Source organism: Nothobranchius furzeri, chromosome 17, assembly GCF_043380555.1.
Source record: "Nothobranchius furzeri strain GRZ-AD chromosome 17, NfurGRZ-RIMD1, whole genome shotgun sequence".
NCBI classification, from domain to species: Eukaryota; Metazoa; Chordata; class Actinopteri; order Cyprinodontiformes; family Nothobranchiidae; genus Nothobranchius; species Nothobranchius furzeri.
Window position 1 is genome coordinate 35,086,929 of NC_091757.1, and position 26,772 is coordinate 35,113,700.

Here is a 26,772-nt window from a genome sequence, read left to right on the forward strand (position 1 = left end):
GTGAAATAGCAACTTTGGTCTTTTATTGTTTTCACAGGAAGCTTTAGTCAGTTCCTGGATACAGTTCAGTGATGGCAACCAGACACCACTTGACATTTATGATCCGGCCTTCTACCGAGTGACAGTGACATCTCTTGATCAAGGCGTGGTGTCAGTGAGGGGTAAACCTGCGGTTGTGGTGGCAGAGGGGGAGGGTGAAGGTGTTCTGGTTAGAGTAGAGATGTCCATCTGTGAGACCTGCCAGAAGTCTAAACGCAAAAGTATTGTGGCTGTGGGCAATGGTAGCCTTAAGGTGAAGTTCCAGACAAATACCCGTCGGCTAGGAGGCAACACCCACAGCCTTGACCGAACCTCAGTTGGCAAAAGCAATGACTACGGTAACGATGGGGAAGAGGTGGACAGTGAGAGGAAGCAGGGGAAGCCATTTCAGTTTCTTCCCACAAGCAATTCAAACTCTAATAAAGAGAGTGCTGTTCGGAAGATCTCCACCACCATCAAATCTACAGAAAGAAGCTTCATAACCAGTGGCAGCCTTGGAGGGGTTGGCAAGACCAGTAGCTTACAAAATGCAGACAGTCCAACTAGTATGGTTAATGCCAGCCTCAAAAGCAGCAAAGCATATGGCAAAGACAATGTAATAGTGGAGGACATGAGGAGCGTTAGCTTTGCTAGCACAGTGAAAGCTCCAAGAAATCTGGTTAATTACAACAACTTCTCGAGCAAGGTGGAGTTTCCTGGGCAAGGGATGGCAGAGGTAGAAATTGGCAGTGAAGAAGCATTGGCCAACAGGCCTCTCACAGACTTAGAGATTGGCATGTACGCTTTGTTGGGTGTCTTTTGCCTGGCCATCCTGGTGTTCCTAGTAAACTGTATCTCATATGTCGTTAAATTCAGGCAGAAGAAGCCTTCCTCTCATAGCCAAGAACCAACAGGGCACAGGCACGACTGGGTATGGCTCGGCACAGATGCCGAGCTGGTGATGACTGTGCCATGCAGCCCGGTCCATCAAGACTCCCAGAAAACCACTGTGATAGACATCGGGCCTGACAAGACAGCCTCTCTGTCCAGGAGGCCCAGTTGCTTGGCCTCTGTGACAGATTCCCCCCTCAGCTGTTCAGGCTCTCACAGAAACAAACCCATACAAAATGAGTCCATTCACTCACCCACCAGCAAAAGAAAGAGAGTTCAGTTCACTACATTTTCGACACTAGAGCGCCAGCATTCGCCACACCTTCTACCCAAGGAAAATGGCCATGGCATCCACTGGGTTGGAAAGAAGGACAGTTGTGAGGAGGAGCCTCAAGTGCCCATCATAAAACCTGGGGACCAGTTATAAAACAGAACACAAACAGACCTCGTATATAGTGGATGTGGCTTCGATCACCTCAATGCCTTTGTTAAGAATATGTGATTTTGTAATAAGCCCTCCCTACATTTCAATGCCTGTTAAGACCTTTTACCACGGAGGGCCAAAAGTGCCACTTTTAATGATGTGGCATAACATAACTACTTATATATGCCAATGACAGTTTTGAAATTTGCTTTAAACTGAAACACATGAAATCATCTCTTTGGCTTACCCAAAACTAAAGAATCACTGTTGTGTTAGTGTAAACTTTGCATCAATCCTTGTTCTGGGATTGATTTGTCTTGACTTGTGCCAGTCAAATGGGCATGTTTTTTCGATGTGCCACATAACAGTTGAAATGATTTCATGATGCACTGCATGAACCACAAATAATAATCAAGTTAATAAAATAATGATTTTACTTTTAATTAATTGATATTCTCATTAAAATGACTATGTGATAATTTTTAACAATAATATAAGCTCATTTAAATCTAAAGAATACATTTCATTTTCAAGTGAAGCCACTGGTATGGCGGATTGTTTTACATTGTGGCATTTTCGGCCCTCCATACTTTATATGTACATGTACTGTAAACTGTATATACTTAAAATCAGAAAGTGTAAGATAATGTTTCACAAGCTTGACCAGATGTACAGTTATTTACAAAATATTTTAAACCACAAAACGTTATTGCTGCATGTGAATATCAACTTCTGTACATTTTGCACTCACATACTGGTATGTGCACATACGAAAGACTCTAATAGCCTTTTAAATTAATTAAAGGCCTAATCTACCAGTTAAAATATGGAACTCAGCTTGTAGATTTTATTTATTTTCTGTAAAAGTCAAAATTGTATTAAATAAATTGACTATTTACTAAAACATTTTGATCTAAAACAATTTTATTTTAGTGGGGAGATGTAAAAGAGGCGCGGTAGATGAAAACAGCATGCAGCTTAACCAATGACTTATCTCTGTCTTTAATTCACTTTCCCCCCTTGCCTGAGAGCGTTGCCAAAACAAACCTTTGTACAGTAAACTGAAAGGACCTTTTGCTCCTCTGCCCTTTAAACAAATTAAATTTTTGCTGGTTTCTTGAATCTGTGAAATCCAATTGCTGCACATTATTAAAAATGAATGAGCAGGGAAATAAAAGGTGGAAAGCTGCTTTTGCTTTAACAGAGTGAAAAATATCCAACCATCAAACATTTTCTGATCACAAACCTGTTAAATTCAATCAGTGAGGTGTGCTTGTCTTTAAAATAAAACAATTAGCAAAGATTTGATACTTTTGCTTGATTTATTTTAAAGTGTAAATGATAACTTCACATGCTTAAATTATATAAATATGACAAAACCATCTGCTCTGTCTGGTTCAAAGTGACCTGCAGCATAACTTCTAGTCATGCAGTACAAATAAAACATGAATACACATAAATACCATAATAACAATATTTGTACAAAGTCTGATTGCAATATTCCCTTTTATGTTGCTCAAGTCCTTGAGAAGAACCCTGTGACCCTACGATGAGTTCAGAGTGTCCGCCAGTTGCTGATAGGTCTCTCTCTCCTGCTTTAGGCTGTGGTGCTCGTCCACGTAGCGTTTTCCATTTCTCACCACCCTCTCTCTCAATTCCTGATCTGACAACAGCCTTTGAGATTGGTGCACAAATTCCTGCAAGGGGCAAAGCCAAAAATGAGTCTCATGTGCAGCCAAAAGCCACTTAAAGCTTACCAGTGAAGCTGCCTGGAGATATGTTATGTTTATTTTAAAGCATGGAAGAAAATCCCCGGCACAAGAACAGAACTCCGAGAGAAGCTTGCACACTGATTAGCAAATACTTCAAAAGTGTCTGATTATTGCCAAAGGTAGGAGATGTTTGAGGCTTTGAATCCAAATGAGGATGGCCAATAGACCTCTTTAGCCCATTTTTTAAAGCTTCTATCTTTTATTTGCTTTTAAAGAAAATGACAACAAACCACGCTGCTTATTCATCTGTCCCAGAAAAATATGTATAAAAATCAGACAGAGTAAGAGCTATGGTGCCATCACAGATCTTTGACCAAGAGGGTTTTATCCAGACATCATCCAGAGTTGCTCATCGTTTGGCTCCACGAACGGGAGGAAGCCTTCAGCAAAATGAAGCCAGAGTGCCTTGAAGTGTTGTTGCAGCATGGCAGCCAGCATTTATTGATGTGGCGAGCCAAAGGCACACAAAGTTTTAGCCACCGTCAATCACCAGGCTTTTTCACTCTTCACTTCAAGTGATGCGATTATGTCTGAAGAGGCTCTTGGTAGGAAGCAGCTCTTCTGTGTGAGAGTTATAAATCATCAGCAACAGGACTAAAGCCCAACTTACTGCTCATAATTAGTACAAATGACAGAGCCAGGCAGGAAAAGCCTTTTTTCCATTCTAAGATTTGAGTACTCGTATATTTACTTCTTTTGACACTTTTCTCAGCTTCTCTTGAGTGAAAGGACAGATCAACCCCCGTTCAGGTCAGAGTTTATCTGGTCCGAGTCACAGCAGCCATCTGGGGGCTCAGCTAAGCACACGTGCAGAGAGGAATTATCTTCGTCATCGCAGCAACATGAAGCAGCAGAACGGTGTCTTGACGGTGGCGCCGCGCTTAAGCTCCGTGTCAACTGGTCACAGCATATGTTATCCCTTTGCAAACGTCATTAAGCAGTAAACTGAATTAGCGCTCCGTTGCTGCACTTTTAAATTAGCTGCAACATTTTAGTTTTTAACTTTTATTTATATAAGGCCGAGTTTCTTCCAAACGTCAAACAAGGTTAGAAGGAAATCAGGTTGATTAGAAGTGATGAAAATGTGTTTTGTGCATTTAAAAATTATAATGGAGGCACACACTCTTTCTGTATCAGCGTTTCAGTACTTCTAATCAGCAGTAAATACTTCTACAGTCGGTTGATTCAATGAGCTGCAGCTGTGTCTAGAAGTCAGTGTGTTTATGGGCTACAAAGCTTATTAGGACTTACGGTAAGTAGTTACCTGAGGAGATGAATACAGCAGGCCGTTGGCCTCATGCTGCACCACTGCTGCATTTCCTGGAATGTCTCTCGCCAACACGGGCACCCTGAGGTCCATCGCCTGCACGCGAGAGGAAAAAAAAAGGTTTTAACAAGAAACATAGTTATCCAACCTGCTTTTACAATTCTGCTTCACTTCCAAAGCTAACTGTCCGTGTCAGATTCAGCAGGTTGTTGAGTTAAACATCCGAACATACTAATCAGACTTTAAGCCCATGCGGATTGTCTTAAGTGACTGTGTTTAAATGAGATTAAGTGGATTTGGAGGTTTGGCTCACTTAGCAACAGACATATTGGAGTCAGGCAATTCATTTGGGTTACGGTCCTTGAATGGGGAAGATAACATTTAGCTGAGCAAATAAAAGACGTGTACCTCCAAGATGGCTCCTGACATGCCCTCAGAGACCGAGCTGTTGACCAAAGCGAAGCACCTCTTCATGGCAGCATGAAGCTCTGGTTGGCTCCTCTCCTGAGCCAAGAAGACCCCTGTTGTCCTGCAGAGACAGAGGCTACTCAGGCATGACTGATGCAGAACACTCATGACAAGTTTGGGGTTGGACATTTGGCTGGACTATACGACATGAACAGTGACTTCAGCTAACATCTTAACAAGAGAGGGCAGCTTCCTGCTGCAGGGATCTCATGATGTTGTGAAGACCTTTGTCCTTTGACGACACTTAGGCTTGGGAGGGTGGATGCAAAGGCGACGTTGATGCTACATTAAGATGCATTCAACCAAACTCCTTACCTACTGACAGCAGCTTCCACTTCAGCAGTTAGTACCGGATCGATCTGCGAAAAAATAAAAAATAATTAAAAAAGAAAAAGAGGCGTATTTAAAGATTCATAGAACAAATACAAGCATTTTAGATTTTCAAATGTTTTCTTTATCTTTAACACTCCCAACAAAGGTCTAATCAGACAGAAAACATAAACAAAAACAATAATTTATGTACCAAGAAAATCACTGATTGGAAAAAAAAAATCCTGTTTTTTCCGAGATTGGGGTCAGGATGGGGTGGGAGGCCAATCTGATTAATTGGAATGTGGGATTTGCGTGCATTAGCTTGCCTAAAGAGACGTCAAAAGCAGAGCAATTTAGGTCAGAAAAGCCACCAAGCAAGCGGCTACGCTCCCCTCTCTTACTTTATGATCCTGAAACATCTAAATCTAATTTGTTTTAAAGAACACGCGCTCTAAAATCGGTGAATCTCAGCAGAGAGCATTTAGTTATTCAGGTGCAATCTGGGATTTATCTTATTGCTATGCTGCTGCTGCTGTTGGGGCAAAACAATTGATAACGTCTTGTCCATTCACCCGTGTCTGTTCTGTAGGGGAGAGATCACTCGGGTAGTGTGAAAACAGACGGTTTGCTTATTTTGTGGGTGTAGGCTTTAACCTCAAACATGATGCTAGGCCTTATTTAGATTCACATTCTCACAAACAATCGCGTTCCTTCATACAGAATGAATGCATGTTTTGTTGTCCAAAACGCTCCTTGTATTGAGCCCAGTTAAAGAGGAGTAAGATGTGTCACTGCTGACAAACATCACTGACCTGGATTTTCCTCTTGATAGATGTTGCACCGCTAGAGTGCTTATTATGGGGTGAATTTATAGTACGTCATTATACTCTGAGCAAGGCATGCCTCATCCTGCCTCCTGTTCTTCGTTTCTGATTTTTCATTCACTTATTCCGTTTCCAGTCCATGTTAACAAACCAAATTAACACACACACAAAACTAGTGATCAACGCAGCATCTTTTAATACCAATATGGACACTAATGATAGTGAGATCTGTTTATGTCTCAGAAAAACAGCCCCTAATGTGATCCAAAGTGAGATGAATCACGCGTCTCTGCTGCCACTGAAGTATCTCATCAAGCATCAGCACAACACAGCAAAGCAAGAAGCGGCAGTAAGATGCACTCGCCCCTGGCTACATCTAATTGAGCTTGTTTTTGGGTAAAACTATAGCAGCACATACCTTGTTGCCTGACGCCACTGTTTGAATGCACAAACAGATGCTAAAGCTTTATATTCTGATGTCAGATCAAAGTACGTTAGTTAGAAAAGAAGATGAAAACAGACAAATTAATGAGAGGAATTGGAAATGAATTCAGATAAATTAAACTAGAGAACTGAGGGATTTGCTGGAATAGGGCTTCTACCTGCAAAATGAAGGCTGTGTATGAAATGTTCACTTGCTCACTCACACACTACGTCACATTCATAATAATACATGAGTTTGGAGACTATTTTAATGGTTTGTCACATAAATAAACAGATTAACACTGGAAGATAAGCCTGAATCCGAGGTGACGGACAGCATTATTTTGCTGGTTTCGGCTGAGAACGTGTAATTAACATCATCTGTCTCCATAACACTGACATAAAGTTTATCTACACACACTTTCACAGCCACTCACACACATATGCTGCTGCAACCGTATGAATAGAAAACCTATTGCTGTGGTGCAATGACCCACGCTGCATCACAACTGGAATGAAGTTGGATTTGAATAAATAACATTTCTTTAACAGTAATGCTTAACAAGGGTTTTGAAGTTTGTTTCAATTCACAATTTCAAGAATTTCTCAAGTTCTATAGTTCAGGCAGGGGAAATGTGAGCTACTTTACATGTGAGACAGCTAGAAACTAAAACACTGATGATAGCACAGTCTGCAGACCCAACATATAAATCATTATGGCCAATTCAATTCATGTAAAGAGAACAACAATAAAGGAGAAATTATTGTACGCTACTTTTCTAGATCTACTGGGATTACTGGGATGACTGGACAGTGAACAAGTGAAGATTTCAAACACAAAGTGCTACTAATAAAAAATACTTATATGTTTAATTTGATGATTTCCGAATGTAAAATTAGAGATAATAAAACATACCCTGAGGGGATCCTGGAGGGTGCATAGGAGTTCACCCAACCAATCTACATGTGTTTGGTGGATTTGGAAATGGCGTTCGACTGAGTCCCTTGGGGGGCCCTGTGGGGGTTTCCAGGGGTATGGGTACCAGGCCCTCTGATACGAGCGTTAGGTACCTTTATGACCAGTGTCACAGCTTGGTCTGCATTGCCGGCAGTAAGTCGGGCTTGTTCCCGGTGAGAGTTGGACTCCAACAAGGCTGCCCTTTGTCACTAATTCTAAAGTTTTATGGACAGGATTTCTAGGGTGCAGCCAAGATGTTGAGGGCATCTGTTTTGGTGGCCGAAGGATCAGGTTTCTACTTTTTGCAGATGATGTGGTCCTGTTGGCTTCATTAAAGCGTGATGCCTGGCTTTTACTGGAGCGGTTCACAGCCGAGTGTAAAGCGGCTGGGATGAGAATCGCCTCTCGTCTCTCGTCTCGTCTTCCTCCGCTTATCCGGGTCCGGGTCGCGGGGGCAGCATCCCAACTAGGGAGCTCCAGGCCGTCCTCTCCCCGGCCTTGTCCACCAGCTCCTCCGGCAGGACCCCAAGGCGTTCCCGGACCAGATTGGAGATGTAACTTCTCCAACGTGTCCTGGGTCGACCCGGGGGCCTTCTGCCGGCAGGACATGCCCGAAACACCTCCCCAGGGAGGCGTCCAGGAGGCATCCTGACCAGATGCCCAAACCACCTCAACTGGCTCCTTTCGATCCGGAGGAGCAGCGGTTCTACTCCGAGTCCCTCCCGAATGTCCGAGCTCCTCACCCTATCTCTAAGGCTGAGCCCGGCCACCCTACGGAGGAAACTCATTTCGGCCGCTTGTATCCGCGATCTCGTTCTTTCGGTCATTACCCAAAGCTCATGACCATAGGTGAGGATTGGGACGTAGATCGACCGGTAAATCGAGAGCCTGGCTTTCTGGCTCAGCTCCCTCTTCCCCACGACAGATCGGGTCAGCGTCCGCATCACTGCAGACGCCGAACCAATCCGCCTGTCGATCTCCCGATCCCTCCTACCCTCACTCGTGAACAAGACCCCGAGATACTTAAACTCCTCCACTTGAGGTAGGACCTCTCCCCCGACCCGGAGGTGGCAAGCCACCCTTTTCCGGTCGAGAACCATGATCTCAGATTTGGAGGTGCTGATCCTCATCCCAGCCGCTTCACATTCGGCCGCGAACCTACCCAGCAATAGCTGAAGGTCAGAGCTGGATGAAGCTAGGAGGACCACATCATCCGCAAAAAGCAGAGACGAGATTCTCCTGCCACCAAACTCGACACACTCCACACCACGGCTGCGTCTAGAAATTCTGTCCATAAAAGTGATGAACAGAACCGGTGACAAAGGGCAGCCCTGGCGGAGTCCAACCCTCACTGGGAACAGGTCCGACTTACTACCGGCTATGCGGACCAAACTCACGCTCCTCTGGTAAAGGGACTGAATGGCCCTTAACAGAAAGCCACCCACCCCATACTCCTGGAGCGTCCCCCACAGGGTGCCCCTGGGGACACGGTCATAAGCCTTCTCCAAATCCACAAAGCACATGTGGATTGGTTGGGCAAACTCCCATGCCCCCTCCATCACCCTTGCAAGATGAGAATCGGCTCCTCTAAATCCAAGACCCTGGTTTTGAATAGGAAACGGGTAGAATGCCTTCTCCAGGTCAGGGATCAGGTCCTACCCCAAGTGAAGGAGTTCAGTGTTTCGGAGTCTTATTAACATATACGGGAAAAACGGAACATAGGATTGACAGGCGGATTGGAGCTGCATCTGCAGTGATGCAGGCGATGTACCGCTCTGTCCTGGTGAAGAGAGAGCTGAGTCAAACCTCTTGATTTATCAATCGATCTACGTTCCTACCCTCACCTATGGTCACGAGCTGTGTGTAGTGACCAAAAGAATGACACTGGGGTCAAAAGCAGCCAAAATGAGTTTTCTCAGCAGGGTGGCTGGGCTCTCCCTTAGAGATAAGGTGAGACGCTTGGTCCTCTGGGAGGGGCTCAGAGTAGACCTGCTGCTCTCCCACATCAAGAGGAGCCAGTTGAGGTGGCTCGGGCACCTAAATGTTAAATGAGGACTTATGAGGACAGAGGACTCCAAAGCGCTTTACATTAGAGTGCATCATTCAACCATTCACACACGCATTCACACACTGATGATGATGATGAGCTACAGCCACAGTGGCCCTAAGGCACACTGACAGAGGCGAGGCTGCCGAACACAGGCACCACCGGTTATGAGGCCTCCTGTATGCCTTCCCGGTGAGGTTTGCCAGTCATGTCCAACCAGGAGGAGACGCAAAGGAAGACCCAGAGCATGCTGGAGGGATTGTCTCTCAGCGGTCCTGGGAACGCCTTTAGGATTTCCCCGGAGGAGCTGGCTGGGGAGAGTCTGGCCTTGGCGACACAACCCCAAATAAGCACTGGAAAATGGATGCATGGATGGTTGGATGGACATTAAGTTCAGAAACGATAAATAAGACATAAAGCTGCATGATGGCAGTCGGTAGGGACTGTTGCCTTGTGGCTAGAAGGTTGCACGTATAAATCCTGGCTGCTGCACAGAACAAAAACGTTTATTTGACACCCTAAACAAGGGCTATACAATTTCGGGCCTGGAGGGCACATTTTAGTGGTTCCTCTAGTCCAACAAACTAAATTCAGTGGTTGAATCACCTGTGCAGCAGGTCATCAGGCTCTGCAGAAGCCTGTTAATCACTTGCTGATTGAAATCAGGTGTGTTGAAGCAGCGGTAAAACCAAAACGTGCTGGATAGCAGCCCTCCAGGCTCAGAACTGAATAACCCTGCCCTAAACTGTCCCTAGATGATGGACTTTCTAGAGTGTCCCCTGCCTCTCGCCTGATGACTGCTGGAGATAAACAGCAGCTCCCTGCTATGCTACTCAAGAAAAGGAGTAAGTAAATAGGACAGACAGGGAAGCAGACTGTGTCTCTAACTGAAACAAGCTGATTCTGTGTGTGTTTGAACTGAAGGTCATTAGCAAAAGGCAAGTGCTAATCTGGGGTCAGCAGTATTTGGCAAATAGTGACACAGCTAAACACACACATTTAGAGAAATGTTTGCTGCTGCTGCAGACACTAAATGCTCCTCTCTCCAAAGCAGATCCTTAATTCCAGCTAAACAGCTAAAGCCAGTATCTCTGCTACATCCAATTAGAGGCTCTCTGATTTCCCAGGGCAGGTAGATGACAGCACTCCTTTTTTTTTAGGGTAACCCCCTCCAAAAGGGACAGACAATAACAAAGAGAACAGGAACAAGATGGTTTTAGCGACATCTTACCTTTGGTCCAATTATGACCAAGATGTTCAGCAGATTCTTACAATGCCAGTCTGAAGCACAAGAGTGACAAAAATAGTTAGGGGGGGCAGCAATCAGACTCTACACAGCTGTGAAGCTTTGTTTCTAGAAAAATCTTACAAATGTACAGTCTACAGGCACCATATGGCTTTTGGGTTAAGCATGGGTAGTGGACGTGGAAATCCTCACATATCTCATCTGAGCATTAATGTACATTTTGACGCCCCCTAGTGCCGTCTTATTACCATAACTGTATGTAATGAAAGGCAGGTGAAAAATGAAGGAGTGGAAAAAAGCAGTCATGTGCATGAATCAGAATAAATCCACTGCTGGATTTATACATAAATGGGATATTAAATATTATAAAACGCTATGATGGTGACGCACACACCGAACCTTCACAGAGCTGAAAGTCAACAATGGAGCTCCAAAATCATTCTTAATTAACGAGGACATGTCTCTAACACAAGCTACTTTGGGAGTTTACACTACATCTGTCAGGAGTTTGTCCTCGGCATTTTAATTGGTTGTGAGTTACTTTTGTTCATTTTTTCCCATTTTCAGGGCATACATCGCTCAAAATGAAAAAAATAATGTGTTTAAAAATAAACCTGAAAAAACCTCCACCAGATAGAGGGGGTCCTTGACTCTTCTGAGGCCGCAGACCAACAGGAAGACGCGCAGCTTGTCCACACACTTGTTCCTCACACCTGGAGCAGAGCCAGACACACAGAACGACATCGACACAATATCAAAACACTGCATAATGAACATCCCGAGTACATCAGCAGATAATGAAAGCAATACATCACCCAAGGTCATGAGGAAAAGAAGACAGCAGTGACTAATATGCTTGCACAATGCAACAGTGGAACCGTCTGCTGAAAACAGTAGAAGGTTGCAGCCTAATCAGTGGAAAGTGCAGCATCATGACTACACCGTCCGGGGCCATCAGAGGAAAATTTACTCACTGAATCCTTCGCTAGAAGCTCAACATCAGGCTAACCATATCTATTGTTTTGGGGACATTGCTGTTCTTTAGGATTTCCCCAGACAATCCAAGTCTCATGATCAATCTTGAGATTAGTCAAAAACTGGCAGGAATTCAGCTGTTCTGAATGCCAACAACCCAAACTGACCCTGCAACTGCATCACACTAATATACCCATCCTGTTTCTAAAAGCAGCGCATGCATGAACCTCTCAGTCTTATACTTTTGTAGCTGCAGAAGGATAGACATTTAAACAGATAATGAAGTACAATCTTACATTGTTTTAGGGATAATTAAACGTTGATGAAGTTGGCCCAAAAGTGAAGAATAGTGGATTAAAAGGGGTAGAAAGAGTCAAATGTAAGGCATATATTCTATATTTAACTATAAGAAGAAATAGGACTGGTAATTTACATAAATCCTACAGATATCCAGTGTTATACAAACTGGGAAAAACCCAGTTTGACAGTAATTCCACTTTCAGACACTGACACGTGCTCCAAGCGAACACAGTGACAGTCAAGTGAAATCCCCTGCTGCCACATAAGTCCAGATCAGGAAGCTGAAGCAGGTCTTTTAATGCTATTAAGAGCATCTTAAAACGACATTGTCGGGTATGGGTCCTGACCCTGATCCTATGAGCTGATTGTCTGAAAATCTCTTATATTTGAGTGAAAATATTAAAGTTCCTCGAACTGACAGAACTGAAAAATTAAGTTCAGCAGTCAGGTCATGTTAGGTAGCTAACTGGAGATACAGAACTAAGAAATAAAATAAATAAATAATCTTTTCAGGACCTTAGGCACAAGTCATCATACTCTGGAAAAACAAAATAAAATAAACAACTAACTATTAGAGCATTTGCATTTGTCTTTGATTTAAAGTAACATTAACATTTTAGGGCATCTGTATGTGTTTTTGTTTACATGGCGGCAGGATTTATGCATCTGTTAGAACCGATTGTTATAATCTATGAATGTGTCGCAGACTGACAGAAAACAGTCCATTTAAGTAGGATGCCTCCCCCAAAAAAAGAGTAAAAATTAATGCACGTCAATGAGGCTATAAAAGCTATTTTCCAGTCCCGTTTGACATGTGCCAAGGATTTCACTTATGATGTCCGTGAATTTTAAAGACACATTTTGATGCCGAGAAAGTGCTTATTTTCAAAAGGTAGCTAAGGTTATTTTAGGCTATGTGTGAAAAGACTTAAAGGACTACAAATGTTTGTCTCATGATATTGAAAATTAGTTTAGCAATCCTTCTTCCTGCAGGGCAGAAATAGCATTAAACGAGGGGAAAATCATTATAAATGTGGCCATGCGGTAAGTAGCATCAACGCTGGGGGAGAAGAGATTTTGTGATGACATCACATATGCCATGTATGAATTGTAGTCTTTTTAAATACATATTTTTAGAAGCTAACAAATCTTAAATTACGTGACAGACATGGTCGACATGCACATCATTACATTTCATTTAAATTGAAGTACAACCTATGCGTGATTCACGGTGTAAGGTAAACTGATGAGAAAATTGCTTTTATAGTCTCATTTGAATTGCATTCATTTTTCTTCAGGGGTCTCGTGAGCCAGCTGGAAAAGGAGGAGACTTGGGCTCCCCATTGTAAAATTTAGTGTTACTTTTCTCCTAAAGCATTTTTCAAACTAATGTTATTGTGTTAAAAAGTTGCACAAAAAAAAGGCAAAAAAGACAAAAGATACATGTGATTTAGAAAACAACAACAAAAAAAAGCCTCCATGACACAAAATTTTGAGCAAACAAACATGTTTAATAACGAAACATATAAAAAAATAAAACATATACATATATATATATATATATATATATATATATATATATATATATATATATATATATATATATATATATATATAATTCATCACATCTTAAAGGAGCCGCCTCTCATGCCAGAGTTCTAAACTAAGATAATCGAATGATGGAGCTAAAGATATTTTTGTCAAATCTCAAACAAAAACATTAAAGCAGTGTGTTCTGTTAGAGAATGGTGTTTGTGATATGAATGACTCAGCTACAACTGTAGCAAGTTTTACATCTATATCTGGGAAATTCACATAGTTTGAGCAATTTTCATGATAATGGGGGTGATCTTGGACTTTTTGGAGTCTAAAATTCATTCACTTGCATGTGGTTTTGCATGCACAGTGTGGCTTTAACCCCTTAGTTTTCTAGTGTCCTGCCCATGGAACAAAACCCCATTGCATTAATTAAACCTGGAAATGTAAGCAGCTAATGCTGCTGAACTTTAATATTTAAGTTTTTATTCTAAAAAAGAAAATGACAGTTTAATCACGTGTCTCCATTCTGGTAGGAGGGTTTCTTGTCTCTCTTACTGTCACCAGTTCTCTGCTTTACTGGGCCATGCTGAGGTGACATGTTCCCTCCCAAATCTTCACTATGCACGCCTAAACACAACACACTCTAGATTCTGCTCTTTAGATATTATCAATTTATGCCATGCCAGATGGAGGGAAGAAAAAAAACAATATGCTGCATAATGGGTGGAGAAAAGCACACATGGGTTGGTGTCTCCTGCTGCGCCACAAGCAGTGAGGAGACGAGGCTGACAGAAGCAAATGCAGGTATGACTGTTACATTTCACAATAACTAGAACAAAATAAAAAACACAGTTGCTGACACAGATGCCTGAATATGAGAAGATCTGACTAGTTAAGACCACCCTTCCATAAAGACAGGAGCAAAGAACATAACCCTTACAAAATCTGCAGCGTTGAGCACATTTCTGTTTTTATAAAGAAGCAGAGAATTCAGTTGGTCTGAATGAAGCTTTCTACTGCACTCACATAAGCAGACTGTGTTGTTAAGTGATGACAAAATTATGACACACCTCTAAATAAAGTAGAATTTTCTAGTGCAGAGTGGAGCCAACCCGGCATAGAAGCACTGATTTGATCTCATTTCAGAGAAGAATAGAACAGGTTAGATGCACCTAATAAATAAAATTACTAACAAACTCAGGAATCTGTTTCTTTGCTTCATTGTTCTGGTGCTGAAAATATCACTAATGCGGATCAAAGGAGATCCACAGATGAATGCACCTCTTATTTATTATTTGGAGTCTACATTTACTGCAGCTGGCAGAGGCAGAGATTTTTTCTATTGATACACGGAATTTACAGAATCATTTTAAATTTTAATAGGGGAAGACTGCAGGAGGGAGCGGTAAAATACAGGGGGTCCCCAGCGAAAACAAGAAACTTTACGAGTCTGACGAAACCCGCCGGTGTTCCATCAGGCAGTCACGGGGCAGCTCCAACGACCCAGTGGCTGTGCTGGGTCAATGTTATCGAGCTCAGTCCGGCTCGGCCGTGAACGAGCCGAGGCGACGTCGTGCTCTGCTTAAGAAGAGGTGTTATTTTCCCGCTTCAGAAGAAGCATCCAACGTGTTTTCACCAAGCCCCCACAATGCGGCACAGAAAGTGGTCTCAACCCGGAAGCACCAAAAATTGCAGTTCCACCCTCATCCGCTGGGGGCTGGTGTCAGAAGCGAGCAAATCCTCATTGACTCCCATGTTAAAAATACCAATTTCACAGCAGAAATAAACATGTTTACAGCCTGGTTCCAAAACATGTTTTTTGTTTAAATTACCTAGTTTGCACTCATGACAACTCTGAGGGGGTGAATTTTTTTTCTCACTCTTCTGTTTAAGTGTATTAAAAGCCTAAAATTCTGTATAATTAATGAGCATCCGACCCACGTGACCACCGCCTCAGACCCAAGTGACCACAGAGCTAGCTCCGTGGAAAAGCCTCAGTAGAGCCTCTGTCTGGCTTGGGAACTGCTCCAGGATTTTGAGTCTCTGTGTTTGTGTATTTTTTTTTGGATATTATTCGTGCAATTGTTGGACAAAATGACTTGCTGTGGCATTGATTGCAATAATAGAGTGTCCAAGGAGTCTCCACTTCATTTTTTTGGGTAAGTAAAATTAAATTTATGTATTTCAGGTCACTGCCGAGCTGAGCTTAGATTTTAACATGTACTGTTTAACCATGACATTTAAATGTAATAGGGTAAACCCCAGTGCATTTAACATAATGCTGCACTTTAGAAAATGGGTTGAAATAAAACATGTTGGTGGAGCTGGGTTCCGACTATCGGCTTGTGGAGCTCTCGGGAGACCGATGTTTTCCACCCGTTCTCGCCTCCCCGCAGCTCGGCGCATCTCTGTCTGATTGCAGCTTCTGTGTGCTGCGCGGGCTGATGGTTGGGTCTCCCGGCAGCTCGGCGCATCTGTCTGATCGCGGCTTCTGTGTGCTGCGCGGGCTGATGGCTGGGTCTCCCGGCAGCTCGGTGCATCTCTGTCTGATCGCGGCTTCTGTGTGCTGCGCGGGCTGATGGCTGGGTCTCCCGGCAGCTCGGCGCATCTCTGTCTGATCGCGGCTTCTGTCTGCTGCGCGGGCTGATGGCTTGTGGAGCTCTGGGATGGAAACCTTTCCACCTGGTTCTCCCCAGCGGCAGCTCTGCGCATCTCAGATCGCAGCGGCGCTTGTCTGCTGTGCGGCTGCCGGCTTGTGGAGCTCTCGGAGACCTCTGTGTTCCACCCGGTTTTACCCAGCGGTCAGCCCGGCGTATCTCTGACTCAGAAGCTCTGGTGTTGTGCACAGTTAACACCGGTTGTAGCTAGGTTGCTACCTCCGTTAGCTTAGCTCCCACCTCCGCAATAGCTTTGGGTTAGCTTGTAGCTAGTTCGACCGGGTGTCGTCAGTTGATCCCAGCCTTACAGCCCCACCCTCAGCTCCACGTCTCTTCCCTTTTATGGAATTGTCTGGGCTTGATGGAACCTGTGACATGGTCAAAATGGCGGTGGTGGCCACCTCCCACTTTAGTACAAAAACTTATTATTGGATTCTATCGAAACCCATTGTCCATATATGTATGTCGATGGTTTTTACGCTTTCTCCAAGACATATCACGTCGCTAAGTTGTTAGCGCCGCGCGCTAACACGTCAATAGTGCAGCGTAGCCTGCTGGAGGTTTTAAGGGTTCAGATGAAAACACCCGACCTCTCAGGCTGCTCACACATCGATCTTAAGTTGTCGCTGTTGCGCTCACGCCGTAATACAGTATTGAATGCGGTTGAAGTCAGGCATGAAATAATATATAAATTTTACATGAATAAGTGATGCTTAGCCTGGTGGGGGGAGGAAAACCTGTCAAGATCGTCAGCACTCATCTATCTTAATGCTATTTAAACATGTAAAACAAAAAGCATTATATCCACTGCTACCTTTCTAATTTTAAACTCAGTAACTTATGCTGTAACTTCACCTTGCCCTGCCTACTCCTCCTTGCTGCCTGCCGGCTGTGATCACAAGCGGCAACATAGTAGTTCCCGCTGCTTCTTTGGGAAACATCGCCAAAAAAAAAAAAAACTTGGGATCTTTAGGCGTGGCGGTGGGATTCCAGCCGTGGTGGGCCGCCATGGCTACGTCTATGTAAGGGAAACCCTGGCTCTTATGAACTGATCCTAACTAAAAAATATTTGGGTAAAGACTTCCCCCTCTTTACTCAGACACAGCAAATGGCCTGTATTTGATATAGTGCCTTCTAGGGTTCTACAGTCCCCCAAGGTGCTTTACAGTATGCACAGTAATCCACCCACCCACGCACACACACACTCACCCGTTGGTGGTGATAAACTACAACTCTGCCACAGCTGGCCTGGGGTACACAGACATAGGGGAGACACCACCAGCCCCTCTGACCATCACCAGAAGGTAGGTAAGGTTACCTGTCTAGCCCAAGGACCCAATGACTGTAACAGACAGTCCTCAAACCTGCAACCCTCCGGTGACCGGGTGAGGACTTAACTCCACTGCCACCATTGCAAAAAGAAAGTTCACCTTCTTACAATTCTCAGGTTTTATCTATCAGGACCAAAACACAAAGTGGTCTTCACCCATTTCCAAAATGAATTAAATTATTCTGTATGGTTCTGCAAAGGTCCCACTATAGCGTTTCTATAAGGTCCGGACAGTTACAGCACTTTTACTCCTTTCTTTTCAGCCCATCTGCTGTAGATCTGCTGCTGTCAGAAAGATGGACTCCTGTTAGACTAGAATTTTTTTTGTCTACAGGGAAGTTCATGGTGGACCCACTGACTGAAAGGAGCCCAAACCATCAGAATAAAATATAACAATTGTAAAACCAACATAAAATCAATTAAAAGAGGAGAGTCAAAGCAAAAATTAAAATCCTGAAAAAAATTAAGAGGCTGGGGCATCGAAACCGGGTAAAATTTGCTAATCCTGAAATGCCTTGACAAAAATATGGGTCTTAAGGTGAGTCTTTTATTTATTTTTTTACCGTGTCCTGTCTGGCTGTGAAGCAAACAGAATTGATGTCTGAATGCTGGTGACAAGCCTTACAGATTTACTCTCAGTTGGAGCATCAAAGCATCTGCTTTTAATGTCACGCCTGATACTTAAAACTTTATTGTTATTGTTTTTGAATGCTTTGTAATTCCGACCAGACACGGAGACAGAGGTGAAAGAGAAATGAAAAGACAAAAGGTGGGGAAAGAGGGGGGAGGGGGTGGGGGGGGCACAAAAATAAACAATAATGAACAAGAGTCTGCTTCTACACCTGCAGAAAGAGACAAGAAAAAAAGCAACAAAAAAAAAAATAAAATAAAAAAGGACACAACAACAATACAACAAGATCAAGCTATCACTGCGTCAACTTGAAGAAGAAATATATAATCAGCATTGTTTAACTGAACAGTGGCTGTAATCTGCCGCTCTCTTCGATATCCCTCACCATTCTGAAAAATATTGGAGCCAGAATCATCCAGAATTCTTTGTAGAACTTTGCTGGAAACCCGTCTGGACCTGGAGCTTTCCTATTAGTCATGGATTTAAGGGCTTCCTGGAGCTCCGCTGATGTTAGTGGCGAGTCCAGGACTGTAACTTAGCTGTCTGATAATTTAGGAAGTGTTATCCTATCAAGGAACTCATTGATGTCGTTATCTGATGGGTTTATCTGTGGTGAGTACAAAGTTTGGTAAAAGTCTCTGAAAGTGTTGTTTATGCTTTCAGGGTCATAAACTATATTCCCGGTTGAGTCTTTAACAGCAGATATGGTAGTTTTCTCTTTATTAATTTTGAACTGGCTAGCCAAAAGTTTACCTGATTTATTACTATGTTCAAAGTTTTCTATTCGTAGTCTTTGTGCTAAAAATTGTCTTTTTGTCAATAATTCCATGAAGTTCTAATTTAGCTTTACGTAATTTGCTCATTAACTCTTCTTCTGTGGATGCCTCTAAAGACTTAATGATTTCCTCTAACTCCTGACTACGTTTGTTTTCCGTTTTTTTCTTATGTGATGAGAAAGAGATTATTTTACCTCTCATCACTGCCTTTCCTGCCTCCCAGAGAACAGATGCTGATGTTCCAGGCAGGTCATTATGTTATAAATATAAAGCCCACTCCTTTTTAAAAAATTCTAAAAAAAACCCTTCATCTTTAAACAGTGATGTATTAAACCTCCAGTTTTTGCTTGGTGGGATTGTCTTCTTGTTTACCAGAGTTAAAGAAACCAGAGCATGGTCGCTGACAACTATGGGGTGTATCTCAGTGTCTGAAATGTCAGCCAACAATGAGCTGCTGACTAGAAAATAATCCAAACGTGAATGAGAGTGATGGACGTGTGAAAAAAAGTATACTCTCTACAGTTAGGATGAAGAGATCGCCATGCATCACAAAGCCCATGATCACTCATGTACTGTTTAACTATGTTAGTGGATTGCCAATCGCGCTGAGACCCAGCTGTACTGAGCCTGTCTGTTAAGGTTTTCATCCAAAAGTTAAAATCACCTCCAAGAATAAGTGGACAAGTCGAGTCTTAAAAAAACCCAATGAGGGTGACTGACACCACCAAAGGCAACTGGTTCCAAAGTGCAGGTGCCAACACAGAGAATGCACGGTCTCCCCGTGACCTGCACTTATTGCGTGGAACGATCAACAGCTCCCTGTCGGCTGAGCGAAGGGCCCGCGAGGGGGCATGCCTATGCAAAAGGTTGCCAAGATATGCTGGAGCAGTTCCTTGTAAGGCCTTGTATTCCAGTACCAAGACCTTGAATTTTGCCCTGTATTGCACAGGCAGCCAATGAAGGGATGCCAACACAGGGGTGATATGTTGCCTGCGCCTAGTGCCTGTCACGAACCTAGCGGCTGAGTTTTGTGCTAACTGCAAGCATGCTACCGCACCCTGACTAAGGCCTGCATACAGTGCACTGCAGTAGTCAAGCCTTGAAAGAACAAAAGCATGTGTGACAGTCTCTAAATGTACTCTGGACAGCAGGGGCTTCATTCTGGCTAGTCGGCGTAAGTTAAAAACACGATTGCACAACCTGGTTGATTTGCGCGTCGAATTTAAGGGCTAAGTCCAGTTGCACTCCCAAATTTCGGATGGTGGTCTTCATGTTGGATGCTAAAGGCCCAGATTCACAGCATCGCATGGGCTTGTAGACATGCCAGGGCTAAGTACAATTACTTCCGTCTTAGCATCATTCAGATGTAAAAAGTTTGTAGCCATCCAGGAGCGCACATCCTCTAAGGCATCTACAAGCTTTGATATTGACCCATTGACCCCCCCGCTGATGATGCACTACAGGAATTTTCTGACAAGAGGGGGACGTTTACTGTGAGTTGAGAAGAGGTCTGCTGCAGGCTTCTACAATCTAACACTGTCATGTCAAATGTGCGGCTTGGGGGCCATTTGCGGCCTTCCGAGTCAGTTGGTCCCCCACAGACCCCACTTGCATTTCTATGGTGGAAATTTATCTTAAGCAGGCTGCTGATGTAGATCAACACTGCCCATCCATCCATTTTAGGCTGCTTATCCAGGGTCAGGTTGCGGGGGCAGCGGCTAAGCAGGGAGGCCCAGACTTCCCTCTCCCCAGACACTTGGGCCATCTCCTCCGAGGGATTCCCAAGGTGCTCTCTAACCAGCCGAGAGACATTTCCCTACTACTACTCAGTCTACTTCGAGCCCCTGCCAGATGAATGAGCTTCTCAGCCTATTCCTAAGGGAAAGCTCAGCCACGCTGCGGAGAAAACTCATTTCAGACGCTTAAATGTTAAAAAAATAACATTTTCGTGGCTCTTCGGGACTTAATGTGACGATCTTGTATAAATCGTCCTGAAACACTTAGACATCCCTGACCCAACGCCTTTAGCTTTAATCACAAAGTAAAGGTAAAACATCTAAACAATGTTTGTGATTTGGGAAAAAAAACATTCAGTAACTTTGGTTGGTTCAAAATTGACTTGAACTGCAGTATAATTTGAGCTGACTCACTGAAAAGTTTCAGCAGAGGAAATAATTTATTTATAGCTTCATGAGACAACTGAGACTCACGTAAGAATGAATTCTTTTTATTTCTGATCATCTAATTTAAATGTAAAATGTACTTTCATAAGGTTACTTTATCTTGTGTTCACCTAATTTACAGAAAAGCACTAAATGACATTATAAATGAACTTTAACCTTTAACCTGCTAACTGAGCTTTGTAGGGTCTGAGCTTATGGTCCTTTTTTGTCTTTTGGACATTGGACTTGTACAGGAGGATTGGCCCCTTCTTTATTAGTTATGGCCATGTTTTAGTATGCAATGATACATACAACAGGGCTGCACAGTGGCTAGAGCTGTTGCCTTGCAGCAAGAAGGTCCTGGGTTCAAATACCAACCGGGCGTCTTTCTGCATGGAGTTTGCATGTTCTCCCTGTACATGTGAGGGTTCTCTCTGGGTACTCCGGCTTCCTCCCACAGTCCAAAAACATGACTGTCAGGTAGGGCTGCTCGATTATGGCAAAAACAATAATCACGATTATGGTGACTGAAATTGAGATCTCGATTATTTAGGACGATTTTTCAATTTATGTTGATTTTATTTGTTTTTATTCAGTCATAAAATTGCTCAGGGCACAATCAGGACAAAAAGAAATAAGAAACAAGATGATCACTAAAATAACTCCTGATTCCCAGTATAAAAAGACCAATATACTTATAGCTCATAGTTTATGACCCAAGGGCTATAGACCTTGGTTTAACTCATTTAAGTCTAACCAGTACAGACCCAAATACCAATATCTTGCAAATACTGACAGCAAGAATTATACAGTGGCATTCATAACAAATACATGCAAATAAATTGATGTTCACAAAATGTTGCATAACATTTATTGAGTCGTGTCAAGGTGCTGAAGGAGAGTGCACTAGCACCGCGTCCTCAGAGAGATTAGTTATTAGTTGTCAGCGTGAGGAAGTTATTTCTATCTTATTTATAAACTATTTATTTACAAGTCCATCAGTTAATGTAATAATTGTCCCAACCACAGCTGCACCCCCCACCCCCCAACCCGGTCTCACAGCAATCAGGGGCAAGCTGCACGTGTGTTTAGCACGCCGCACGCGCACATTTAGCAGTTTTTCGAGGCTCAGGAGTCCGCAGGCGCGGTGTGTGTGTCACAGGAGCGCTTCATTTGCAACTCGGGGCAGCGCAAGTGGGAGGAGCAAATAATCGGCTTGTTTTGTTTTTATAATCGTTCAAAACTCAGATCGTAATCGTGATTAAAATTCGATTAATTGAGCAGCCCTACTGTCAGGTTGATTGGTTTCTCTAAATTGCCATTAGGTGTGAGTGTGTGCAAGGTTGTTTGTCCTGTGTGTTTCTATGTGCCTGTGATAGACTGGCAACCTATCCAGGGTGTATCCCACCTTTTTGCCCACTGGAAATAGACACCAGCCCCTCGCGATGCTGCATGGACAGCTGGGTACAGGCAATGGATGGATGGATAATACATACAACCTGAAAACTAAATATAGGCAGACGTTCTCTTTTTCCCATGACCGAAGCTCAAGATATTTTACATGAAAGGAGTCACTGGAATAACAACCACATGACTCCTTAGTGTACCTGAACTATGCAAGAACTCAGTCCAGCAGAATTCTTCTGTCACCTCCGTCTGGACACCTTTAGAATAAACAAACACCCAGCAGTGAACAAAAACAGTTAGTTCCATCTAAAAAGATCTCACACAGATGAGTGTGTCATGGCATCTGCAGCTTCAGATACAATCAAGATGAAGGCCTTACCTTGGGGCTGCACATATATTTTAGCACTCTGGGAAACCTTCAGGAAATTAGAACATAAACACAGGCACACACACACACAAAAATTAGTTATGGTTGGTAATGTCTGGATTTAAACAAATTACCTGTCATAGTTATCTGTGTTGCTCTCATTTTACGACAGAAAATAAAAAACAGACATCTGATTTTCTCTCTGTGCTCCGAGCATATTTAAACAAAACACCAAACTTGTATAAAAAGGGGGGAGAAGCGAAAGCAGCTGATAAGATATATGAATATAGCAATAAAAATCGGGGGGGAGGGGGGGTTGGAGAATAAATTGACTGGATCTTATCGCACAAGATCCATCAACCATGTGTGTTTTGTGTCACAATAAAAAGCACAGCTATGCTTCTCAATGCTTGTCTTGTCTGGCTCCTGTCAGCACTTAAGCAGCAGAGATAAAGCATGCCATGCTTGGGTTTGCAGCCTATATGGCTGGAATCTAATCAGAGAATAAAACACTGTAATGTTGTTTTAATGCCAGGTCTTTGTGGGACAGGGCCCAGTAATGTGTGTGTGTGTGTGTCGTGAAAGCCCTTCTATTGTGTTTATTGATGCTGTCAGACTCCAACTATCTGTTGATATCCTGTAAAAAGGCCAAAGGAAAAAAGAGAACCAAACAAACCCAACCTTATTTTTTTGGTTCTTTCCTCAACACGGTGGCTACATACAGAAAGATTTAATGTCCTGTTTAAATTCAAATACTGATTAATGATAAGTTCATGCATGAAAAATCAAAAAGGACAACTAACCTTGTCTACTTTTAAGACTAGGCTTAAAACATTTTTATTTGATAGGGTCTATGGTTAAAATCTGATGGTAGCCTAGATCGGGACAAGTGGGGGAGTAGAGGGAGGTGGAGTGTACAGTTGGTAAAGACGGCTCTCCCTTGCCCTGCCTCCAACATGCCTCCATCTAAAAAGGCTAGGTTATCCAGAGTTATCTCTGTAGTTATGCTGCTATAGGCTTAGACTGCTGGAGGACACACTGACCACTTTTCACACTCTACTGCTTTCTTCTACAATCTGCTCTTTAGCTGTATTATTTCCTGCTATTTCAGCTGTTAACTTTATTTTTTCTCTAAGTGTTTTTCTCCCCAGAAGAAGCTACAGTGGTGTTCTGCTGAGCAGTGGTGGCCTCGTGGATGGGGCCATCGACTAGCACACTGCTGCTAACCACTTAAACATTCTCCCTCTTCTGATAACTTTTTGCTTTCATTGACGTTGGATGTGCTACTACTAGTTTATCCGTTTAATTATAGATTCACTAGGATAAATACAATAAAGTTTATCTCTCGCCAAATAGAATATTTACTAAGAAATCACAATGTAACCATAGACACATTACTTGGTGTGTGTGTGTGTGTGTGTGTGTGTGTGTGTGTGTGTGTGTGTGTGTGTGTGTGTGTGTGTGTGTGTGTGCTCTGTCTTCTCGATCCCCAGTGAGTCGTGGAGGATGGCTGCTTATACTGAGCCAGGATCCTCTGGAGGTTTCTTCCTGTTAAAAGAGAGTTTTCCTCTCCACTTTCGCTATATGCTTGCTTAGTATGAGGATTGCTGTAAAGTCACAGACACTAGTCAGTGACTTGATGCAATTTGCTGGGTTCCTTATATAGGAAACATTTTTTTCTGATTGGCTTAATGAATTGACCTGAATTGGAATGTTTGAAGTGCCTTGAGACGACTTGTCGTGATTTGGCGCAATATAAATAAAATTGAATTGAATTAAATGTTTAATAAATTTTATAAAACAGGTATAAAAATGACTTATGAGTGGAATTAAAGCCAGTAGACACCACTGCTGAGTCACACTAACAGCTCTAGTTTCAAATCTTTGTAGTAAAGTCAGAACATTTTACCAGAATAAACATCAAATTTCTGTCATACCAATCATGTTGGAGGCCTTTTTAATTAACTTTTATTCTTTGTCCATTAATGCATCATTTAATTCCACCCACTCATTAAAAAATAGTCCACCTATTATAAACCTATTATAAAATATAAAAAAAGGACAAGAATGAGATGTAACAGAAAGCGTCATGGCCTTAACTGTTGGCACTCATCCTCTAACACCATCTGACATCCAAGGTTTCCCTGATTGATCAGAGGAATCCAAACAGCTGATTTACTCTCACCTAAAGGATTATTAGGAACACCTGTTCAACTTCTCCTTAACACAATTATCTAATCAACCAATCGCAATTGCTTCAATGCATTTAGGGGTGTTGTCTTGGTCAAGACAATTTCCTGAACTCCATGTTCAATGAGAACATGGATCCATCATGTCATGCAGGCTGCTGGTGGTGGTGTAATGGTGTGGGGGATGTTTTCTTGGCACACTTTAGGCCCCTTAGTGCCAATTGGGCATTAAATGCCACGGGCTACCTGAGGATTGTTTCTGACCATGTCCATCCCTTCCTGACCTCCATGTACCCATCCTCTAATGGCTACTTCCAGCAGGATAATGCACCATGTCATAAAGCTCCAATCATTTCAAATTGGTTTCTTGAACATGACGATGAGTTCACTGTACTACAATGGTCCCCACAGTCACCAGATCTCAACCCGATAGAGCATCTTTGGGATGTGGTGGAACGGGAGCTTTGCGCCCTGGATGTGCATCCCATAAATCTCCATCAACTGCAAGATGCTATCCTATCAACATGAGCCAACATTTCTAAAGAATGCTTTCAGCACCTTGTTGAATCAACGCCACATAGAATTAAGGCAGTTCTGAAGGCGAAAGAGGGTCACACACCGTATTAGTATGGTGTTCTTAATAATCCTTTAGGTGAGTGATTTAACTGTGCTCAGTCATGCAGATCAATCAGAAGATTTCCTGATTAGAACCCAACTCTAATATTTAAGATGGGACTAAGACAAAATGTATGTGTGCAAAGTAAAGTAAATCATATCCAAACTAACCTATTAGCATTTCTGTACTGTTGTTTCAGAATGTAAAAAAGACAAAATCGTACCAAAAAAAGTTCTGCTTCTTCTTTCAGCTTTTCAGTGAATGCAACAGCAAATCTGATGGAAACAAGAAAACACAACATCAATAAAAATGTTGTGACATTTTAGCAAATGCATTATTTTATTACTGGCAAATTTTCATATTAGGTTTCAAATTAAAAACTAATTTGATAACAATATTGGGGAGAAAAGCAGACGTGAAACATAATTCAAAATCAATAGAAAATGCTAAATTGATAGTGAAGAATTCTGTAACATAAACCCTGTTAGAGGCTACTTGATCTACCAAAACCAAACTGCAGCGACAGAAACATGGGTGGTTATCTTTTTTCTGTTGTATTAAAAACGTAAATATGTGGAAGAAACCGTCACAGCATTACACGATTATAAGAAAAGGGAAATTAAATGATTTGACACCATGTTCTTGGCAGGTGAAGGAAGCATACAATCAACTCTTGACAGTGTTAATCTTAGCATGCTGAATTTACTGTGCTGTGTTAAATATTCAGAGTCAGTTTAACACTCATTAGAGTTAAATTCAGTCATAAATCAACTCCATTAATTAATAAATTTGAACTCTAATCGGTATTTGTGCCTGTAAGCTAACAGCCACACTGAAGGACACCAGCTAACTTGTGCCTCATACAACTCATGACTGCGGACAGCCAGTGAGAGAAGACACACAGAGTCCTGAAAATGTAGTGTGAACCATGCACCTCTTTGTAATTCTGGTACTTCTTCTTCACTGGACCAGGCAGGCTACAGTAGATGCCAAAGAGGCGTATTGCTGCCACAGCAATGGACATTCATCCCCCACACCCCTCAAATCCTGCCGTACACCCCAATCAAGCAAAGTTGTAGCAGCACTTTCACTCCTTGCCAGTCTCTCGAGTCCAGCAAGGTCTTCAGATTGAACACAGGACCCCAGGGAAGAACGCGCATTGCCGTTTCAATC

At 42.7% G+C, this 26,772-nt stretch overlaps 2 protein-coding genes across 2 annotated transcripts in view; one reads left to right on the top strand and one right to left on the bottom strand.

Annotated features, from left to right (window-relative positions):
- LOC107393628 (transmembrane protein 132D) overlaps window positions 1–2,636 on the top strand; it is a 37,061-nt gene extending 34,425 nt beyond the window's left edge. The window contains exon 9 of the mRNA XM_054731357.2: window positions 38–2,636. Within this exon, the coding sequence (XP_054587332.2) occupies window positions 38–1,336 (1,299 nt within the window). The 3' untranslated portion in view covers window positions 1,337–2,636. The remainder of the gene's footprint in view (window positions 1–37) is intronic.
- The window catches only part of glt1d1 (glycosyltransferase 1 domain containing 1), a 31,412-nt gene continuing 7,276 nt past the window's right edge, over window positions 2,637–26,772 (bottom strand). The window contains exons 4-12 of the mRNA XM_015972131.3: window positions 25,823–25,874; window positions 22,807–22,843; window positions 22,628–22,684; window positions 11,265–11,363; window positions 10,636–10,685; window positions 5,156–5,199; window positions 4,781–4,901; window positions 4,370–4,468; window positions 2,637–3,030 (exon numbers count right to left, since the gene is read on the bottom strand). Of these exons, the coding sequence (XP_015827617.3) occupies window positions 2,878–3,030; window positions 4,370–4,468; window positions 4,781–4,901; window positions 5,156–5,199; window positions 10,636–10,685; window positions 11,265–11,363; window positions 22,628–22,684; window positions 22,807–22,843; window positions 25,823–25,874 (712 nt within the window). The 3' untranslated portion in view covers window positions 2,637–2,877. The remainder of the gene's footprint in view (window positions 3,031–4,369; window positions 4,469–4,780; window positions 4,902–5,155; window positions 5,200–10,635; window positions 10,686–11,264; window positions 11,364–22,627; window positions 22,685–22,806; window positions 22,844–25,822; window positions 25,875–26,772) is intronic.